Source organism: Sebastes fasciatus, chromosome 23 (assembly GCF_043250625.1).
Source record: "Sebastes fasciatus isolate fSebFas1 chromosome 23, fSebFas1.pri, whole genome shotgun sequence".
NCBI classification, from domain to species: Eukaryota; Metazoa; Chordata; class Actinopteri; order Perciformes; family Sebastidae; genus Sebastes; species Sebastes fasciatus.
The window spans coordinates 15,649,884-15,671,869 of NC_133817.1; the positions used below are offsets into that span (position 1 = coordinate 15,649,884).

The following is a 21,986-nucleotide window of genomic DNA, read 5'->3' on the forward strand; positions in this document are numbered from 1 at the left end:
CTTTCTTAGTCTTACACAGTTTTGCACTGAATGCAAGGAAAGTAAAAAAACAATGCACAGAGAAGTTTTTTTGCAGTTACCTTCCTGCAGCAGTGCAGGATACGAGTCCTGAAGACCTTTCAGGATTAGACAAGTTTGATGTTCAAGGAGCCAATTAGAGTGACAGGCAGTAGTTTGAGTGGCTGCATGGCAGAGGTTACTGTGGAAATGTCTGAATGAGACGGAAACGTCTGTGAATGAGACCTGTGCTGGTGGTTGATTTGTCAACGCCCTGACAGACAGAGAGGAATGGAGACGTTAGAGGGATATTGAAGGGCGTGACAATGACAGATCGGACAATCTGTTCTTGTGTATGAAACTGGTTTAGAGATGTGAATAAAGGAGGAATAAAGAGGAAGGATTTAAATCTCATCACACGTCAAACGAAAGGCCAGGTTAAAGGGCGAAGAAACACAAAACAAGTGTGAGACAAGACGCTTAAAAAAATAGATGTAAGAGACACTATAATTGAGCAGTGAAGTGGTATAGAGAAAAGGTGAGTGACAGAATAAGAATGTGTCAAAGAGAGAAGGAAAGATCACAGAGGAGAATAACTGGACAGGGAATAAAGAAGTGATGAGAGGGTGGGGGTGTCTTTCTGGAGGGTAATGAAGGAAGGCTAAGACCTAGTTATCACTCCCCGAAATCTTCACACATCAAAGCCGGATCGTGGTGAGACTGCACGCGCTCTCTAACTGCACCTCATTTGGTGGCTTCCTTTGAGGAAAATACTCCAACAGGTTCTTCTTCACGCTTTTTGAAATGGAGGAGCTTCCAGTTTGAATTGAGTCTCCAGTGGGCCTTAGTGAAATGTAAACCTGTGACATAAAAGATTTACACTAACTGCCGATGGGATGTCTTAGCATATGGTAGAGTTGGTGCATGTTCAAGTGCCAGTTTGCCAGAGCTTTAGTTGCAAGAAGGCATGGGGTGAGGTAATTGGGAAGTCAGTTATAATTTGAGGTATATTGAGATCCAGCCATGAAAACTTGTATGAATAATGTGGACTGATGCATCACTCACAGTATCTTCATTAAGATGGAAAGCACAACAACACCTCCCAAAATGCACATAGCAAATGACAAAATTAAGCATAATTTTCTGCATGTTAATTTTATTATCATTTCTCTGCTTCCACTAAGCACTCATTTCATTTGCATAAGATATGTTCCTTCATAAATATAACTTCTCCCTTCTCTCTCTCTGTCTTCTGCCAGTTTTGCCAGGTGTTCAGCCCGACAACCATGGTGTGCCAGGCCCCGCATCTGAACATCAATCTGGGAGCCAGGCCGCAGGAGGCGTTTGAGAGACCTGATGAGTTTGGCTTCAAACTGGACGATGTGCAGGCTCTGATGACACTCAACAGCACCAACTTTATCTACTACCCCAACCCTGAGTTTGAACCACTCAGTGCGTCTGGGGTGCTGGAGCTTAAACCTGGATCACCCATTATACTGAAGGTACGAGGATGAGTATTACCCACACTTACTTACAATCTGTATTTATTAGGGCTGTCAATCGATTAAAATAGTTAATCATGATTAATCGCAAATTAATCACACATTTTTTTTATCTGTTCAAAATGTACCTTAAAGGGGGATTTGTCAAGTATTTAACACTCTTATCAACATGGGAGTGGGCAAATATGCTTGCTTTATGCAAATGTATGTACTGTATATATTTAATACTGGAAAACAATTAAAAACACAAGTCCAGAAACCCTCACAAGTACTACATTTTGCATAAAAACAATGTGCTCAAATCATAACATGGCAAACTCAAGCCCAACAGGCAACAACAGCTGTCAGTGTGTCAGTGTGCTGACTTGACTATGACTTGCCCCAAACTGCATGTGATTATCATGAAGTGTGCATGTCTGTAAAGGGGAGACTCGTGGGTACCCATAGAACCCATTTTCATTCACATATCTTGAGGTCAGAGGTCTTTGAAAATGGCCATGCCAGTTGTTCCTCGCCAAAATTTAGCATAAATTTTGAGCATTTTTAAACCTCCTTCGTGTTATTATCGCGTTAACTTTGACAGCCCTAGTATTATTGATTGTAAATTATTGACTTTCAGTTACCCATAACATGTTTTATGGCATTTTGCACTGTGATCAGTATTAACCCCTAACTCTCTTACCCCTCCATTTAAAGGGCGGGTCCATTGTTATTATTATTTCTGAGTTTTTTTATATCATTCTGTAGCTACCCAGTGGTGTTCCTTAAAATTTTGGTTTGGTATGTTTTAGCGTCAAAATCCTATTTTACCAAGCCCTTCTAAAAACCTTTTCCCACGTGTCCTGACGTAGGTTTCTGCATGATGACGCTGCTACATATACAGTATATATACATCATTATGGTCGGTGTATTACATACAGTATGCTTTCAATTTGGAGAAGCAGACAGGACTCCCGGCACAGAAGCTAAGCGATGTACTGCTGTGTGGACGCCACGTTAGTTCAGATCCGAAAATCGCACAATAGCACAAACAAACTAACCGATCGATGCAGCAGTAGACCAGCAACTCCCGTGTTCTGCGAGGTAAAATTACTGTTTTTGTGAATGTTACCTCGCCGTCAGACGGCCCTTTCCGACGGGGAACTGAAGCCGTTATATCGCTGTCTTCAAAGCCACCAGACTACATTCACGAAAGCATTAATTTTGCCTTGCAGAAGGCAGGAGTATACATACAAAAAATCCAAACTAACCCTTTCAGTTATTTCCAAACTTAGCACAGCTAGTCCTAGCATTAACATTTTTGATAACCTTATTGTTTAACCTACGTCACTGTTTTTTCCCTGCAGGGGCGGAACTTCCTTCCACCAACCATTAGTGGAAACGGAAAGCTGAACTACACCGTCTTTATTGGCGACACGCCCTGCATGTTAACCGTGTCAGAGACCCAGCTGCTCTGTGAGTCACCCAACCTGACCGGTCGACACAAGGTCCTGGTGAGTGATACAGCACACAAAGACAAGAGACACTCACACAGATACACGTGACAGATAGGCAGGCTATGTTGGAGAAAGCAGACTGACCAACACATCGATCGACAGTTTGACAGACAGAAGAACGTCCCTCGTGTTGCTTTCTATCCATCTTCTTGTCCACTTCGGGACAGACTACGACTCTAATCCAATCAGCTCTGTGGTTCCTGTTACTGCCCACAAGCAGACAAAAGACAAACAAATAAGCCTTCAATAAGAGGGATTAGGGCCCCGGCAAACTCAATAAAGATTCCATTTGTGGTTTTAAGAGGGACCACTTTGAGCGAAGCGCTTCCTGATGTTGCCACCTGAAGCCTGCGTCATAGAAAGAGATGGACACATTACTGTAACACAGTTAGTAGATGCACAAATAAACAGAAGTGTGTATACATTTAAATCAATATGTCTGCCTGTCTGGGCTTTGATCTTGATTTTGAAGGCAGAGAAATACTTTATAGACCTAAAAGGGATTCACAGAGACAATATTGTGTTATGGTTCATAAATATTTGTGAAATGTTTTGCCTTGAAGAACGTTATACTTCTCTGTGAGTTTGATTGCTGCTTATTTCTCCCTTTCTAAGAGTCAAATTAGTGAAGTGTTATGCTAAGATATTTAAGTGAAGCTCTCTGATTACAGCTCTATACTGAACCACTTGTCTAATTTTTTATGGCCCTTACCTATGCAAACCTTGTTTATTTATGTACAGTACATACATGCATTAATTATAATCCGCCTCTTTATTTTCCACCATAACAAGGCGCGTGTGGGCGGTACCGAGTTTTCACCAGGTGTGGTCCACATCACGTCCGACAGCCCGCTCAGCAGCACGGCAATCATCGGCATCGCCGCGGCCGGCGCCCTGCTCATCCTCTTCATCGTGGTGGTTCTCATCGCCTACAAGCGCAAGTCTCGTGAGAGCGACCTGACCTTGAAGAGGCTGCAGATGCAGATGGACAGCCTTGAGTCACGCGTGGCGCTGGAGTGCAAAGAGGGTAAGAGGTCGATGCCGATGTGTAGAAGGTTGCATGGAGGAGAGTTTCTCCCACGATAGATCCAACTAACTTTGCTACCTTGGAAACTTTTTGAATTATGTATTTACTCTGTTTGAACGAGCACGCTCGTTCAGAACAAAATGTCAAATCTCACAATCTTGTTGTGAAAAGTCGTTTCTAGTTACAACTCTGTGAAGCTTATCAGCTTAGACAGAAATAAAAGTGGCGTTTTCAGAGTGAACATGTTTAAAAATAGAGTATGTGCTTGTTTATGGTATTAAGTATTGCCAGAGTGCAGTGTTGCCATTAGCTATCATTTTTTTATTTATATGTCTGATATATTGGATCTGAAATCATAAGTGCCATATTATCATAAGATAATTGTTATTGCTGCAGAGAAATAACTGGTTTGTGTATCTGGTTTATTCGTCAGCTTTTGCAGAGCTCCAGACAGACATCCATGAGCTGACCAGTGATCTGGACGGAGCAGGAATCCCCTTCCTGGACTACAGGACCTACACCATGAGGGTCCTCTTCCCAGGCATCGAGGAACATCCTGTACTCCGAGACCTGGAGGTATGGTAGAATGTTTCGCTGGAGTGTGCCCCTTTAGTCACAGTCTATTTTAATAAATTAACACCTTGTAATTGGCTAAAACATTGCTTGACTTAAAGCTGCAGTGGGTAGAAATGTAGCAAATGTGATCTAAAAAAAGTTTTTTTTGAAACGGTCACTATATCCTGAGAGTAGTGCATGAGACAGGTAATCTGATAAAAAATCATGTGCCTCTGTGTCCTCTGGTGTCCTCCGGTGCTCCTAATGGCATCCGCAAGATTTCACAGACCGGAGGAAAACAACCAATCAGAGCCGAGCTCTCTGAGCAGCTGTCAATCACTCGCAAACTCCGGTCAAACTAGGCAGCGCTGATCAAATATGAATCAATATTATGTTACGTTAATAACTATTTTTCTCCTCAAATGTTTTCAAAAACAACTTGTAGTGTACTGTTTAGCTGTAAAATGAGAAAGTTTGTGACCCGTCACCCATGTTGAGATCAGTTGAGGAAATACCAAGCACCGCCCAGCAGCCGAAGCACAGCCAATAGGAACGCTCTCTCTCTGAAATGACTACTGAAGCTTTAACCTAACAATATTTAGATTCTACAATACGTTGTACATACATGTAGGGCTTCAAAATCAAGTGCTTGAGGGCCGATATCTGCAGCATTTCCATTGATTAGATATTCCTTTAGTTGTGTTGATCAGCAGCTCTTAGGGATTCTTGAAAGACGACAGCTAGGTGAAAGAAGTTCATTCCAATTTCCCATTCAATTTGAATAGTGCAACTAACACAAGTATGCTTGCCTGTTCCTCAGTCTCTATCAAATAACAATCTCAATGCAATTAGCCTTATTTGAAAAGAGAGCAAAATGAACAAGCAAATTAACAATGTGGTTGGGTCACAGTAGGTGAAATTGACGCCGATGTTGTTTGTGTTGCTGTCTGGTAAACAAAAGCCTTTTGACGGCCGACAACGACACTTTTTCAAGAAAACAAACAAGGCAGCCCTCAAATCAGGAGTGCGCTCTCATTAATAACTCAAACGATATGAGACGCTGCTCCGTTTTCTCTCTCCACCTCAAAAACAAATTAAAAGTCAATCAGCGGGAGAAAAGCAAAAGCAAAAAAAAAAAAGAAAAATCAAGTCATTTATCCCCGGTGGTGACATTGATAGACAGCCGTAATTGAGCAGGTCGTCTTGTTCCATTAAGAGAATGATGGACCCCCATCTCACTGCCCTCAGGGTTGGCCACTCTATCCCTGATGAGAATTTCCCAGTAATAAGCAATATTAATTATGTTTTAATTGGTATAAATGTCGAACTGTATGAGGAGTATAATGTGGGATAGGAGCCTAATGAAAGAAGCAGCAGGCTTGTCTTAGGCGGCTGATCGCTGCTTAATTGTTATTGATGTGTCGGATAATCTGAAGTCAAGTTTTTGACTGTGGGTTGTAGATCGTTTAGAAATAGCACAGGTACTGAAACAGTGGGATTTGCTCAGTACTGAAGTATTTAAAAACACACACAAGCACTCAGTTAAAATGAGAATTGCATGTAGAAGATATTAAGATATAGTCTGGCATGTGTCAGCTCAATAAAGGTTGCTTCTTTATTTGTTCTTTGGAACTGTTAAGGTTTACTCTTAGTAGTCAAAAATCACTTCCTTTCCCCCGAACAATTTATTTCCCCAACAATTTCACTTTATGCCTGAATCCCATTTTGCTTGTATGATTTATTTTTTTTCCTGCCATTATATTTCCCACTTTCCCTCTTGATTCGTACGGAAACGATTCGGTTTCAGCAGTCGTTGCCATTTTACCGCTCCACCTGTGAGCCTGCCAAACTCAAATATTCCTGTGACCCTATGGGGATTGGAGAATGTTTAGGTCAGGATTTTTTGCTGTTTTTTATGCTCTCTCCATAATCCTAAGAGACATGTTAAACATATTGTGTTACAGTACTGTACAATATATCTGTTGGGTCTGTCACCCACAAAAAATTCAGTTTATTTGAGTAGATGGAAAAGAAGGCAGAACAAAATGCACACACACAGATTTCAATGCGTGCCTGTACTCACACGCTCGTATTGTATATATGCACAAAAAAAGGCAAATGCTCTTGCACACACACACAAACGTTGTACACATCTTGTCAGGCGGTATGAAATTAGACTTGCAACTTAACAATAGCTCCCAGCAGATTACAAGGGGTTCCTCCATGAAAAGGTAAAAGGCAGAACATATGCTGGTTGACAGCTGTATTGGGTACAAAGAGATGCTGTCTTACCACAAGTGCTCTTGACAGATAAAAAAAAAAACACACCATAATCTCAATAGGTGCTATTTATGAAAAGAAATTGAGAAAGGAAGCATGCGCTGCAAGTGACTAGTATAAATGGTGCAGGGACAATCTGGGCTCAGACGAGGGGAATTCACATCACAGCACTCGCTTTCTACTTGTATTAGTGTGGAACACAGCAGCATCGACGTAATAAACATTCCCTCAAGAGGCTTAGCGTTTTCCTGCCTTTATTCTCAACCTTCAGACTAAACATTATCAACAAAAGCTGGAAGATGTTAAACTCCTCGTCTCCCTAGATTCTTTTTTCTTTTTCTCTTTCTATTTCTTTCCTCTTTCCATCCTTATTTATGAGGATGGATTTATTAACTGATAACTGCACCTTTAAGTACTACAGTACTTTAAATACTACTAAACAAATTCTCATGTGTGTTAATATAGTATATCTATAAACCTGATCTGAATATATTGATTGTGATTATGTGTATAAAACTGTGTTTACACAATTAAACTAATGTTACCTCCGGGAGGCAGAGGGCTAATATTACATTCAAATGAACTGACTAATTGGCTTTATATGAATGTGCCACACAGAATCCTTTCCTTTTTACCTGCTTGTTATTTTTAATGTGTCTCAATCATGAACATTTCTCGTGTTTCCTCACAGGTGCCAGGCTACCGCCAGGAGCAGGTGGAGAAGGGGCTGAAGCTCTTCGGCCAGCTCATTAACAACAAGGTCTTCCTGCTGTGTTTCATTCGCACTCTGGAGGCCCAGCGTGGTTTCTCCATGAGGGACCGCGGCAACGTGGCCTCGCTTATCATGACGGTGCTGCAGAGCAAGTTAGAGTACGCCACTGACGTCCTAAAGCACCTGCTGTCTGACCTCATAGACCGCAACCTTGAGAGCAAGAACCACCCCAAGCTGCTGCTCCGCAGGTGAGAACCGGAGTTTAACTTTTCTCCTGTCACAGCAAGTGCACAAAGTTACACAGCTGGTAGTGACCATTTTTATATGTAGTTGCTTTGCTTCATATTATAAACCAAGAAAAAACTGTCCAACCCAGTGGGGGACTCTGTCTAAGGGGCAGGGGTGAAAAAAATAAAAGGGGCAGCAACGCGCATAAAGTTTTCCAGCATGTAGGACTGCCTATATGGCACTGCATCATGTTTTTCTCCATTTTAAGACCACCCATTAGTGCCCTGCATCCCCTTTTCTCCTTTGGAAGGGCATCCAAGAGGGCACTTCATCACGTTTTCTCCACTGGAATGGCACTCAAGAGCGCACTTTATCTTGTTTTCTCTTCTGTAAGGGCACCCTAGAGGGCACTTTGTCTCGTTTTCTCCACTGGAATGGCATCTTAGATGGCACTTTATTATGTTTTATCTACCATAGGGGCATCCAATAGGGCACTTAATCTAATTTTCTCTTCTGGAAGCGCACCCTATAGGGCACTTTATCTCGTTTTCTCCACTGGAATGGCATCTTAGATGGCACTTCATCATGTTTTATCTACCGTAGGGTCATCCAAGAGGGCAGTTCATGTTTTCTCCACTGGAATGGCATCCTAGAGGCCACTTTATCACGTTTTCTCTACTGGAAGGGCACACTGAGGCGACTTTATCATGTTTTATCTACCATAAAGGCATCCAATAGGGCACTTTTGCTGCGTCTCCTTCGAACATGGGGTCCACTAGTGGTCCAATCCAATTTCTCTCCTCCTTTTTCCCCACTGATAAAAAGTCAAAAGCCCTATTCTACATATTTAAATACTATAAAATCCACATTCAACTTCTCTAAATTTTGGGTTATATTGTGCTTGGTTGGGGATAGAGATAAAGGTTCGTACTGCCAAATGTCAACCCTTTACTATCAAGGACAGGACATGCTACTCTATCTGTGCCTGTGTCCGTATCTGTGACATGTTTGGATTAGCTCCGGTGACCTTGAATTGCTGGCTCTGTCTCAGAGACAACCAGAGTGCATTGCCTTGCACATCATTAGCAAAATAATTATGATTAATTAGCAGTGAATCCAATTTCAAATAGCTCAAGAGGAAAGAAAAAATACAAATTTATGAAAAAGGGGAGAATTGTGAAAGCTCGCACTCCAGCACAGTCACAATCCTCCCTTGGATTTGTAGTGAAAGCTTTAATGGCGTGCACTTGAACACAGCACTGTATGTGATTACGCTTCCTGCCCGTGGTGTTTGGTAAATGTGATGATTGTGGTTCCTCGAGTAAACCAGCTTCCTCGCAGCTGTTGTGTATGTGTGTGTGATGTTTCCATACGTGTCTATACATACTGTATACACATGGTATTGTATGTTGTTTTGCTTGGGGGTCGTCGGTCAAGTCTTGACACCCCCAGATGATTTGACAGGCATGTCACAAATTAATTTGTCCGACTCTCGTTTCAATTAAAATTCCGATTTTTCCCTCTGGCTAAAAACTAATCTCTGCCAGTAAATACACACACACACACACACACACACACACACACAAATGCGACAAGTATATATAACACGAAGACGACTGAAATGAATGCTGTCCTCGTACCATCCACAAGACAGTGGGCATATTCATCTAATGAAAGCCTGTTTAGACGCTACTTGGTGATGCAGAGAGAGATTAATGCTGTATGGGCAGCAGGCGTGATTAATTGCAGCCAGAGCTCACCGAGCATGGTGCAGCCGCTAAACAATGGAGTAACCGCTGATCCTGGCAGGAGATACAACACGAGAGATGGCGTGTACAGCCGAGACAGGGAGAGGTAGTCAAGGACAATAGAGACACTTAAAGCCGTGTCAACAAGTGAGGAAAGCTGCCTACTGGGGCATGGAGGCAGGTAGTGAGACCAGCTCTTTCATCACTTAGTTTACATGTCGCCAGCATCTTGTATGTGCACATATCGTTGATTTATGTCCTCCATATTTTGGTGTTTTCCCCACCAAGCCCACTCCCACCCAACTATCACCCATTGCCGATGCAAAAAGGCTAAAAAAAAAAATAAAATAAAAGTTATTATAAAGAAGAAAATAAGATATAACTAAATAAATAAATGAAATAAATAAAAGTACACATTGACAGTCATAATAATTATAGGATAAATTCCAAACTACAGATAAAATAGGCTGCTAAACTTTACATCAAATACTCAACGCTTCAAACAAGATACGTTCAGTCGTCTCATTAGTACCAAGCTCAGTAACATCAAGTACAAAGCGATGGACAAATTAACTGTCAGTAGTCATTTCTGTTTACATAATTCAAACTTTATGATGCCATACATTTTAGGTAATGGAGAGAAATACATCTCATATGCCATAAGTTTATTAGTCTACACAAATATACATCATGTAATTCAAATTAAAACACATACTACAAAAAAAATACAAGCGGTCTTAATCATAGGGAAACACTGTCAGTCACTGACAGCTGATCCGTCATTTCAGAATTTGATTTGATTGTGAATTTAGGATGAAATTCTCAAAGAAATAGTCGCTAGAAGTGCTGCAAAGACGAACCAACAACTGTTCTTCAAGCACGGGCCAAATACAACACACTGTCTTCGATCGCACTTTCTCGCCACATTCCTTCTCTTCCTTTGTCATCAAGGAAAACCTGGGGGAAAATGCCATCGCATTCAGCCAGCACCGAAGGGAGAGCACATGTTTACAACAAATGCACGCCCAGTTTGATTGCCCATTTGTTACACACACGATTGTGACGGGCCTTGATCAAACTGTCTTCATCTCATTCTTCCTCCTCGGCTGCGCTTGTTAGTCCTTCAACATCCCAGCATGCATTTCAGATGTGATGAGGCAGTGGGAGTGAGCTACGCCACCCTATAGTGTGGGCTGACTGGCGTGTCCTTGGGTAGCAGCTGAAAATAGCCCAGATACACAGACATAAGGCTGTGAAGATGAAGCTTAATCTTGTCTGGAAAGATAACACCCCAACCTTTCTTCTTCTTCTCTCTCTTTAATTTGTTCTCTCTTTCTTTCTTTCACCATGTTTGCTCATTTTAGGTGTTATTCTCCCCCACTCTCCACTGCCCTCTCCTCTATTTGTCTTCAGTTCTGATGCTTGTGTCACACCGTCACCATCTTTATCTCTCCTCTACTCGCTCTCTCAATCTATATTCCCAGCTCTTGCTCCCCCCCTCCCCTGTTTTTCTTGATTGCTAAATCAATGCTTAAAGTGCGTGAGCAGGGTGTCTCTGGCACAGCATCTGAGCACGGCTACCCACTGCCTCTTCTTCCAAGAAATCTGTGTGTGTGTCTTTTTTTTTCCCTCTCCCTCCACACACATCCTTCCATCTGTCCCATCTCAACCTGTGCTGAAGCACAACCACCAGGCAAGCTAACTAACGAGAGCCTTCCACAACCATCTGTCGCATTCCTCGCTGCATTCTCCTCCTGCAACTCCTCAATTCCCTTCATTCCTCCACCTCGCACTCGCCTCCCCCACTCCCCCACCGCCATCACCATCCCTCTCCCTGTCGTGCAGAGTTAAACAGCCTCTCCACAGCCGTAAGTTTAGTTTGGCTGCAGTTGATGTGTTAAAAAAAAGCAGTTTTGATATTGGTCAAAAGATGACAGCCCAATATGTTCTTGCGTTGATCACAGCCTTGCTTTGGCTCGGACACACAATCACCACACAGGGTTAAAGAGCCCCTTGTTTAACTATATGTGTGAGTAATAGACTAGAATAGACAGAATAAATGTCATAACTGTATGTGCATGTATGCGTCAAGCAGCTAGCCGTCACCGTGAGACTTGTTTGACACATGTGATGACCAATCGTCCTCACCGGGAGGTAGAGTGGTAAAATGGAAATGATTTCTGATCTCAAGCTGTGCTTCTTTAACATGTGACTGAATCTCAGATGCAGTTACATGTTCGGTTAACACAGCTGCCAACGCTCCTTTTTATAAGGATGGATCCTTGCGATTAAAGCTGCAGTGCGTAGAAATGGAGCGAATAGGATTTTAAAAAAGTTATTTTTATTAAACAGTCACTATATCCTGATGGTAGTGCATGAAGACAGGTGATCTGAAAAAAATCATGTGCCTCTGTGTCCTCCGGTGCTCCTAATGGCATCTGCAAGATTTCACAGACCGGAGGAAAACAACCAGAAAACAACCAATCAGAGCCGAGCTGGAGTCCTGCCGTCTCTGAGCAGCTGTCAATCATGCGCAAACTCCCGTCAAACTAGGCAGCGCTGATCGAATATGAATCAATATTCTTTTACTGTAATGCCTATTTCTCTCCTCAAACATCTTGTAGTGTACTGTTTAGCTGTAAAATGAGAAAGTTTGTGACCCGGCAGCCATGTTGAGAACAGTTGAGGAAATACCAAGCACCGTCCAGCAGCCGGAGCACAGCCAATAGGAACGCTCTCTCTCTCTAAAATGACCAGTGATTGGCCAAAGTCTCCCGTCACGGGCTAGATTTTTTAAAAACTGAAAACAGAGCCATGAGGAGGTGCAGAAGTCTAGTTATCTCTCAGAACACTTGAATTACTATATGCTGAAAGGTTATTATAGAATTCTTTGTCCAATGATGCCAAAAACGTTCTGCCTACTGCAGGTCTAATCTCTTTGTTTTTTATGTTTGGGAACATAACATAACACACCCTGATTCCAGCTTTTTAAATATGAGAAATTGTTGGTCAGACAAAATAAGCGTTTGCAGATGCTACTGGAGGAAAAAAACAGTAATTGCTTCGCAGTGAGGGATCGTTCTAAAGTGTAAACCAAAGTAATATCAGTAACAGAGTGAGGCTGTTTGATTTGATTAGATGGAACGGATTACTTAGAGTTGTTGTTGGTTAGATTTTATGCCCACATTTACCATCAAAGATCTCCAGGAAGTAACAGTTTTCCAGAAAGTGCCCATTTCATACAGACACACAAATACACGTTACTGGCAGCTACGGCCAACCAAAATGTTAAATGTGTGATGAAGCACCGATTCCCATCAACCCTACCTCGGTAATCAGGGGGAACTAAGCACTGCCAGGTCCCCTCAGCTCTAGATCACTCTCAATGCCCACTGCCCCTCTGACCGGCTGCCAAGTAGGCAAGCCTCGCCATGCCAACACGCCACGGCACATTTCATAGCATTAACCCAAACATAGGTTGCTCTGTGTTTTGAGTAGCAGCTGAGGAGAGGTTTGGAGGAGATTGTTTGAAACTTGTAACACCAAATGCTAGCGTTAGATCTTAAAGCAGCTCCGTCACAGTGCCGTTTTTATCCTTGTTCCCCATACACTGTGCTATGATCGAGAATGAGCATAAGCAAACCGGTGGGGCTGTGCCAAGACTTCTTATTACAGCAGGGCCGGCACCCGCTGCCAGAAGCATGGGCACACACACACACACACACACACACACAATAAACACTAGTCAGCACACATGGTAATTTCTGAATACATACGCAGTGGGATTAATTTGTGCTTTTTGCACGCTAGCGTTAAAAAAAAGCTGCACACTTGTCCATTTACACAGGCACACAAAGACACAATATCTGTTGGAAGTAAGGAAAGGGAAGTTTAGAGAGAAGAAAAGGGAAGGCCAGACTCAGCCAAGCCATTTCTTCTCATTCATTTCTTCCCTCCCTCCTTCCTTCCCTGTGCACCTCCTCCTTTCTCCATGCTCCTTTCATCCCTTTGATAGATGGGCTACATTTGTGGAAATGGAGAGGATTTGGAAGTGTGTATGATTACAGGATCCAGAGTGGGGAAGCCAGAGGGAGGGAGGAAGAGAGCAAGGGCACATGAAAGAAAAGATGAAAAGTGACCTTGTTGACCGTTGGATCCGTGGACGGAGGAAGGGCGGCAATATAAAAGTGCGGGCACAGTGAGAGGCAGGAAGTTAATCCCCCCCAGGTGTTGTGCCAGCGTTGGCGGGGGGTGCCAGGCCGGCCCACTGGCACAGCGGACATTATATCCCCCATCATGCCTCCGTGTGGAGCCCCTTAAAGAGGCTGTCTGAATGGTGAAAGGTGGGAGGGCTGCAGGTGGCAGCTGAAACGCGGGACAAAACCGACACACAGACACAATGGACACTAATCCTGAAATATTGATGCCTATGGTAGTTGCTCATTGAAAGGAGAGGGAGGGGTGTGTGTGTTTGAAGTGTTCTGACAGATTACCCACACACTCCTGCTGCTGGTCAAGAAGGTTGCTGTCAAAGGATATCCGATCCTCGCCTCTCCTCTTTCTCCCCTCGCCACCACCGCTGTTGTTATTATGTATGCAGATTAGTCATTCACACGGGATCAATCACACTGTTGGCCCAGGTCAACACATACACACACACACACACAGACACACACCATTTTGCCACACCAGTGGAGCATGGATGCCAGGCGGAGAAAGAGAGGGAGATGTATTCATTCACTTTCTATTGTGCACGGATCGAGTGTTAGTCCAGTGAATAGGCAAGGGAGCGCTTGATAATGAGGCCAGTGTTATTACAGAGCCGATCCAGCCCCTAACGACATCAATCCACCGGGATCAAATAAAGGCTTTTAATTGCTTTGCCTCATATTAAAATCCCCGCCACCGTAGACGAGCTGCCCTTGGCGTGCCTGAGCATAAAAGCCGGCCGAAAAAGATTGTCTGAAAGGCCATCGTATTTGCAAAGGCTCTCTCAATTCTTGTCTCTGCAATTATATTTGTGTAACGAAAGCCCATTCATTAGCAGCGGTCATCATTTTTAGCAGAATATTTGATGACGTTGTTGAATATTTATGACGGTAATAAGAGCGTGGGGGATCATATGTTCATTATGTGCTTTGTGTCTATCTGTTTGCAGGACCGAGTCTGTAGCAGAGAAAATGCTGACCAACTGGTTTACGTTCCTCCTCTACAAGTTTCTGAAGGTAACTCTTTGTTTTCTACTTTACTGAACACTTTAAGCCCCAATCAAGTTGATTAAATCACTGTCACCTCACTGCTGGCTTAACTGATAGCTAATCAAATTAGCAAAAATCTAATTTGTAAATTGTGATTGTGATAGACATCAATAGAGTGCTGCAGGGATGAAGTATTTTTCTAAGTCAACCCGGAAGTTAGCATCGCCTTGGTTCCCTCAACAAAAAGCCAATGGGATTTTTCCAAAATAAACTCTGTGGCAAACAAACGTTTATGATACTTAATAATCCCCACAAATGAACATCACTTTTATGATTTTTGAAGCGTGAATGCAATCGGCAGAAATAAAAAAGCTAACGTTAGGCTATAAACGAACTACGCCACGGTCGCAGGAGCGCGAGTATACACAGCGAGGCTGTAACGGCGGACGAGCCGGTGTGATGACGTTTAGTAGTCTCATTTAGCCACTTGTTAGCTACCGCCTTTTTTAAGACACATAAAAGCTTCAAAATTCACAAGTGGGATATTTACTGATGTATTTTATATTGCAGAATAAAACGTTAAGCTTGTGTTAACAACAGACCTTATTTCAGGCATCTAACTAAAAACCCATTGACTTCCAGATGAGGGAACCGAAAGTGCTAAAATGCTAACTCATTACCGGGTTTCAGGACTCATTCCTGTAGCACTCTATATTAGTTCTCCATGTATTTCTGAGGCTGTAAAACATCCTCAAAAATACACAAAGTCTACTTCTTCATGGCAGTTACGTAAACTTTGAACTAAAGCTAAAAACCTTTAGATATAATTTAATTATTTTTAAGAGTTATTAGATAATTTGTTGTCCTTTTTCAGCTAGCATGTATGCTGATGTGGATGTGCCATTAAGGAGGAGTACCTCTGACTCCATAGGGCACCTATATTCACTAAAGGCTAAATTCACCACTCCTCTCCACCCATGAGTAAACAAAAAATGTCCCCATCATCCTGTTTTTCGCCTCCATCTCTTTACTGCAGCTGGGAGGAGAATAAAAACAATGATAAATGGCCAATCTCTTCTGTTTGGTAAACAACTGTTTTCAGGAGGGAAGACGGGGGTGGCTTCAATAGTCTTTTATGGCGTTTTTTCAATTTTTATCCATTAAATCTTCCCCAAACTCTGGCTTCATTTCTGCAAAGTGTATATATTGATAGGTGGTACAATTTTCTTTAATTTAAGGGAACGATAGTTTGGGACATGGCATCTGGAGGCGAGGCAGCCTGGGAAAACATTACAAAAAGCAACTACAACATTTTGGATAGATATTATCTCAGATGTTATTAAACGTTGCTGTCAGTGAGTCATGGCTAAAATGGCTTCAAACTAAGTTTTCTTTCTCCCTCCAAACTTTTTTCTCTGTTCCTCTCTCTCCAAACCTCGTTGCAGGAGTGTGCAGGCGAACCTCTCTTCTCCCTCTTCTGTGCCATCAAGCAGCAGATGGAGAAAGGCCCCATTGACTCCATCACAGGAGAGGCCCGCTACTCGCTCAGCGAGGACAAGCTCATCAGACAACAGATTGACTACAAGACGCTGGTAAGGGGTTCACCGGCCCGGGCGTCCAAGGGCTAAAAGGGGACGCTTAATATGCTTTCAGGGACAAGAGGAGAGAAAAAAGGGTGGTTATGGGTTGTTGGTCATGAGATGAGCAACGGGACATAAAGTTGTCGTTGTCACGCTTGACATGCAGTGGGCATAGGAGCGGCGACCTCACTTTCTGTTGATACTGGAGCTGTCAATGAACAGAGCGGGGCTTCGGTGATGAGGAGGAAGGAAAGAGACGATGCATGTGTATGCACGAGCTGAGAGATGATGAAGCTCTCTCCTTCTGGAACCTCTCTTTTATTCCCCAAGTCTATCTGTGGTCATCTTCTCTCCACTCTGACGTGTTTAGTCCTTCCGTCTTTCTTTTCTAGTGTCACATCTGTTTGTATAGATTTTCATACTCTATCAATATCCTTGGTGAACGGTAATGGGGACAAAATGAAAAACGTCTTGGAAATCTGCTTCAGATTGGCCTTCTACAACAGAATCACCAATACTCAACTCACCACCCCATTTTCCACAATATAGACCTGTGTAGAAACTACACTTTAAAGGGAGAGTTTGGGTTTTTTGAAGTGGGGTTGTATGAGGTACTTATCCATAGTCATAGTGGACGTGGCAACAGCAAAATGTATTACCACCTAAAAGAAATGCTCACCTAAAAAAAATGAATATCCATTTAAGTGTACACTATATTTAGAATATTTTCCGATGGGGAACTGAGATGAAAGTGAAATTTATCTATACTGGTTTTTTTCAATGGAGTCTGGTGGCTTTGAAGAGAGCATAGATAAGTTTCACTTTCAGTTTAGTGCCCGTTGGAAAGGGCTGTCTGATGGCAAGATAAGGCTGTGAAAATGTTCTAAATACAGCGTACACTTAAAGAGATATTGATTTTTTTAGGTGAGCCGTTTTTAAAGTGGCAGTTTTGCTGCCGGCCCCATCCACAGCAGTACATTGCTTTGCTCCTGTGTCGATACTCTGGTCTGTTTCCCCAAATTGGGGGCGAACCAACCGCCATCTACTGTAGGTAATACACTGACTATAGATAAGTACCTCATACAACCTCACTTCAAAACACCTGAACTATCCCTTTAAGTTAGAAGATAACACGTTGACCCTCTCATTTATAATATGTCTGTGCTCATCTTGTAATTCGGATAATTCCATCAACACCTGGAGACAGTCCTGATGAATATGCTAATAATATTATAATTAGCTGCTTTACTGCTCATCTATTGAGGTAGCACATTGCTGTCTCTCTTCAAGCTCTGAGGAAAAAGCAGTTTCCCCGGTGAATGATCTTTTCTTGCAACTCTCTCAAAGACCCTTTGGCGAACACAAAATGATTTCAGTTCCACTGAGTACTAATCCACCGAGCAATCAACATTATTAACACACACACACCTCTTCTCTAAAAAGATTAAACATGCATTAGATGTAGCGCAATTTATCCTTTGCACTGAATCAACTTGGAAAGATGTTTTTATCTGCTGCAGTCACAAATCCTCAGCTATAGAAAGTTGGAAAATAAGTCTGTGTGTTTCTGCTACAGGTGGTGAACTGCATCCATCCAGAGAATGAGAAAAGCCCAGAGATCCAGGTGAAGGTGCTGAACTGTGACACCATAAGCCAGGTGAAGGAGAAGATCCTGGACGCCATCTACAAGAACGTCCCACACTCCCACCGCCTAAAAGCCTCCGACATGGACCTGGGTACTAATCTTTGTCTTCTTATATATAAACAATGTGAAACAAAGGGTTAGTTTAATGTAAAAAGTTACCACGACGGTCCTTCTATCTACTGTCGTCCTGTCATGACTGGCTGTTGAAGAGTTTTCCCCTCTTTATGTACTTACGTGATGATAATGGGGTATTTATAAATCTAATTGTCATGATTGTAGTCTTGCTCCAGCGCATCCCTGCAGTTACCGTACAGCTTGTCAAAACATTTCTACCCATGCAGTGTTTCCCATCTGTGCGCCTGGAGAAAAGCAGGCTGAACTTAGACACCCATTGATTTTTACAAAGGCCCCCCCTCCACCTCCCAGCCCCTCTTAAAAAGTACAAGTCTTCTTAGATATAGAGAAGTAGCTTTCTTTTCAACCTCGGGAGACTTGACATCCTGGCTCTGTTGGCTCACATGTCTGAGATCGGTCTCCCTCCTCCCCAAACGTCCCATCGATCGACTTGCTTGTCGACCAGCGTCTGAGTTAGATGATTGATCAGCTAATCAATCGAGACGCCCACTGATCTCTTCCCTACAAAATCATTTTGGTAGTGTCCCTTTCTTTCTTTCTTTCTTTGTTTCTTTCTTTCTTTCTTTGTTTGTTACTTTCTCAGTCTGTCTGTCTGTCTGTCTATCTTTCTTTCTTTCTTTCTTTCTTTCTTTCTTTCTTTCTTTGTTTGTTACTTTCTCAGTCTGTCTGTCTGTCTGTCTTTCTTTCTTTGTCTTTCTTTCTTTCTTTGTGTCTTTCTTTCATTCTTTCTTTCTGTCTGTCTTTCTTCTCTTTATTTCTTTTTCTCTTTCTTTTGGTCTTTCTTTCTTTCTGAGTAGGATAGGATGTGTAGGGAGGACTTGATCATATGAATTCAGGCCTTTGTTGCCATTTATGACCCCTATGGGCAGCTACAGTATGCAGTTATTTTCTCTGTGTTGTGTAATTGTATTTCTTGGGCATCTCAATTGTATCTAACTTGGGTCCAATATATTTGCAAATGATTTTAAGGGGCCTCTCTTAGGAAAGGGTGCAATGATCTACCTTTTCAGCAATACAACTAGTGATCAGGGGGTTTGGTACACTTTATGTGTGCGTGTACAGTGCATGTACACAGACATGCATGTTTGTGAGCATAACAACGTTATCCATGATTGTTTGTCTGCCGATATCTAGAGGCCGTCTCTGCACCATGCTGTGCTTTTTATGGTTTAATATTGCCGGATGGATTTCCCAGGCCCCTGCTGTGTGTTCGTAATAGCATATTTATAACCAGCCCCGTATCTAAGGTTGGCTGAGTGCATACCACGGGGAATCTGCCTGTGTGATAGCTAAGTGAAGAGATTGGTTTAGCCTTTTGACGACACTCCTGGATAAAATTGTTTTATGGCCCCCCCCTTGGGCAGGATGTGTTGTTCTATTATTGTTTTATTACGAAAGGGAATTGGAAATTGTCAGAGTTAGCCGGCCACTCGCTCTGTATGTGTGTGATTGTGAGTAAGAGAGAGGAGATGAGTCAACGCAGGCTCACGAGAGTACATGTGTATACAGTATGTATCCGGCGTGCTGCACAGATTAGAAGTTCTCTCCTAATTACGAGTCCATAAACAGACAGGAACATGATTGACGTATCTTTTCACGCCTGTAGGTTTTCTTTTAATTTGCAAGTCATGCTGGTGTAATTAGCATTTCTTGGTGTTGGGCTATTTGTGTCGATGATAATGCTTCAGTGGAAACAGGTCTTTTCATTTGATTGATTTGTTATTCTGACACACTTTTTAACTTGGAGAGGGGCTCTCGTGATCTCTGACACACACATACAAACACACACACACACAGACTGACTGATTGCAGTGGCTGATAAGAGTAATGAGATTGTGGCAGGCCTGTCCTGAGACAGATTGGCCAGGAGTGTTGTTATCCCAGATATTGTTTTTGATTCCCCCTCTGCTGCAATCCTTCAGAGAAGATGTGGCCTGAGAACAAAGAAGCTTGGCCCCGTGTGTGTGTATGCGTGTGCCATTATGTGCATGTTACCAGTAGCAAATGTGTGTCATGCATCTCTGTGGAGTACAACAGCAACCTTAAGCCTTTCTCTTCACCATCAGCTTCCATACAATCCCCAACGCCCTTATCTCTTTAGGTGTGTGTGTGAGTTTAAAATGCAAGTCTACACACACACACACACACACACACACACACACACACACACACACACACACACACTGTTCTGTTCCTACTGAGCGGCGGCCACTGGATTTGGGAATCGAAGTAATCTCAGTTTGCTCCGGTTTCACACCAAGTTTATTCTTTTATTTATTCCTTTCTTTTTTCCCTCGTCCTTTCATGTGTGTACGGAGCCTCGGCTGGAGACTGGCGCTCATTTGCATCTTTATGGGAAGATGTACTGTATAGACAGAAAACAACAGGAGAATATTTATTTCCCGCACATTTTTTTTTCCAGACTGCTAACACAATTCTGGTCGATCCTCCGAAGACGGGCCTCATCATGCGCCACAGTGATTGCCGCTTTGTTTTGCAGTTTGTGATCAGAATAGGAGATGACAGTGGCCGACGCGAGAGGGAAGCACAGCGAGGAGCACAGACACAATAACGTATTCATAAACTCTGCAGAAAGAATAGAGGCATCATCTGCTTGTTTGTTTTTGAGATTTCTTTTTCCACTTATGATAATGTTGCTGGTTTCTATCAAAGCTCTTTGTTTTGTTTTGTGCTGAGGTTGCACAGATGTGGGGAAGCCTGGTGTGTATGTAATGTAGATGTAATTTGGTTGTACGGTCATGTAAACGCCATCCTGTTGTTTAAATGAAAGACACTGTCATATGCACTGGAAGTTACTTGTTAAAAAGTATGGAAATGAGGTGATCTGCAGTCGCTTTCTGTTTGCAGCTTTCTACTTTCTCCACATCCCATTGCCGTGGATATGAGTCTGGTGTGCTTCTAGCAAAGCTCCCAGCAATAACAATAAGAGCAGCCAGGCAGGGGGGCTTAGAGCAGTGGATGTGGGTTTGAGAAGAGGAGAGCAGGGACCAATATAGAGCGGAGCATAAGGGCCGGTGCTGCAGATGGAAAAAAGAAGTGCACAAGCCCTGGGCATGAAGCCGTAATCACACCCATCGATCGCACCAGCAAAAGAGATGGAAAGGAGTTAAGAAGGAGAGCTTGATTCTAAAAAGAGTAGGGTGGGGGATTAATTTAACTCGCCTGTTGTTACTGTCTCTCACGTGTGCCATTTCTCTTTTGCTTCTACATTGCTTTGTCTTTCTCTTCTACTCCTACCATTTTTTATTTATTTTTTTTTTACCTCTTTTTGATTCTATTCAGGCTTTTCATGACAATGTGAGATGACTGTTCTGAAGAAAGCAAAGAAAAGCCTCAGTAGATGAAGATGGAGATAGTGACAACTAGTTTTCTGGCAGACTGATTGTGATGGTTTCTTCTTTTTTTGCTAATGCTTTTTCTGGTGTTGATGTAGTTCATGTTTTCATCTAACAATTACAAACTAAGGTTACAAAATAACTTTTTTTAATCCATGTATACTGGCTACACATGCAGCCAGTATACATGATGTGAATTACAAGGTACAGATGCCTGCAGTTAAAACTAGTGCCATCAGAACTTTTCACCCTGTTCTTAGTCCCAGTTACACAACATCATTTCCAACCAACTGTGTATCCGTCTTAACTGTTGTTGTGGTTAAAAACAGAAGTGGACATTTCCTGTTTCTTGTACCAAAGGCATATCAGTACGCCAAACGTCATGGCAAGATTTTGTGATATCGCGTTGACACAAATTTGTTTTATTGCCACTAATTTCTTTAACACAATCGATCTTCCGGAGGTTGTAGCGGGCTCAGTTTTAAAGCTAAAGTGAAGATACTGGTATCATGGTACCATGTCATACT

At 42.5% G+C, this 21,986-nt stretch overlaps 1 protein-coding gene across 1 annotated transcript in view; it reads left to right on the forward strand.

Annotated features, from left to right (window-relative positions):
* plxna4 (plexin A4) overlaps positions 1-21,986 on the forward strand; it is a 452,991-nt gene that overhangs the window by 406,275 nt on the left and 24,730 nt on the right. The window contains exons 19-26 of the mRNA XM_074624835.1: positions 1,257-1,499; positions 2,846-2,992; positions 3,788-4,022; positions 4,456-4,598; positions 7,549-7,817; positions 14,704-14,770; positions 16,189-16,335; positions 17,900-18,059. Coding sequence (XP_074480936.1) covers positions 1,257-1,499; positions 2,846-2,992; positions 3,788-4,022; positions 4,456-4,598; positions 7,549-7,817; positions 14,704-14,770; positions 16,189-16,335; positions 17,900-18,059 — 1,411 coding nt within the window. The remainder of the gene's footprint in view (positions 1-1,256; positions 1,500-2,845; positions 2,993-3,787; positions 4,023-4,455; positions 4,599-7,548; positions 7,818-14,703; positions 14,771-16,188; positions 16,336-17,899; positions 18,060-21,986) is intronic.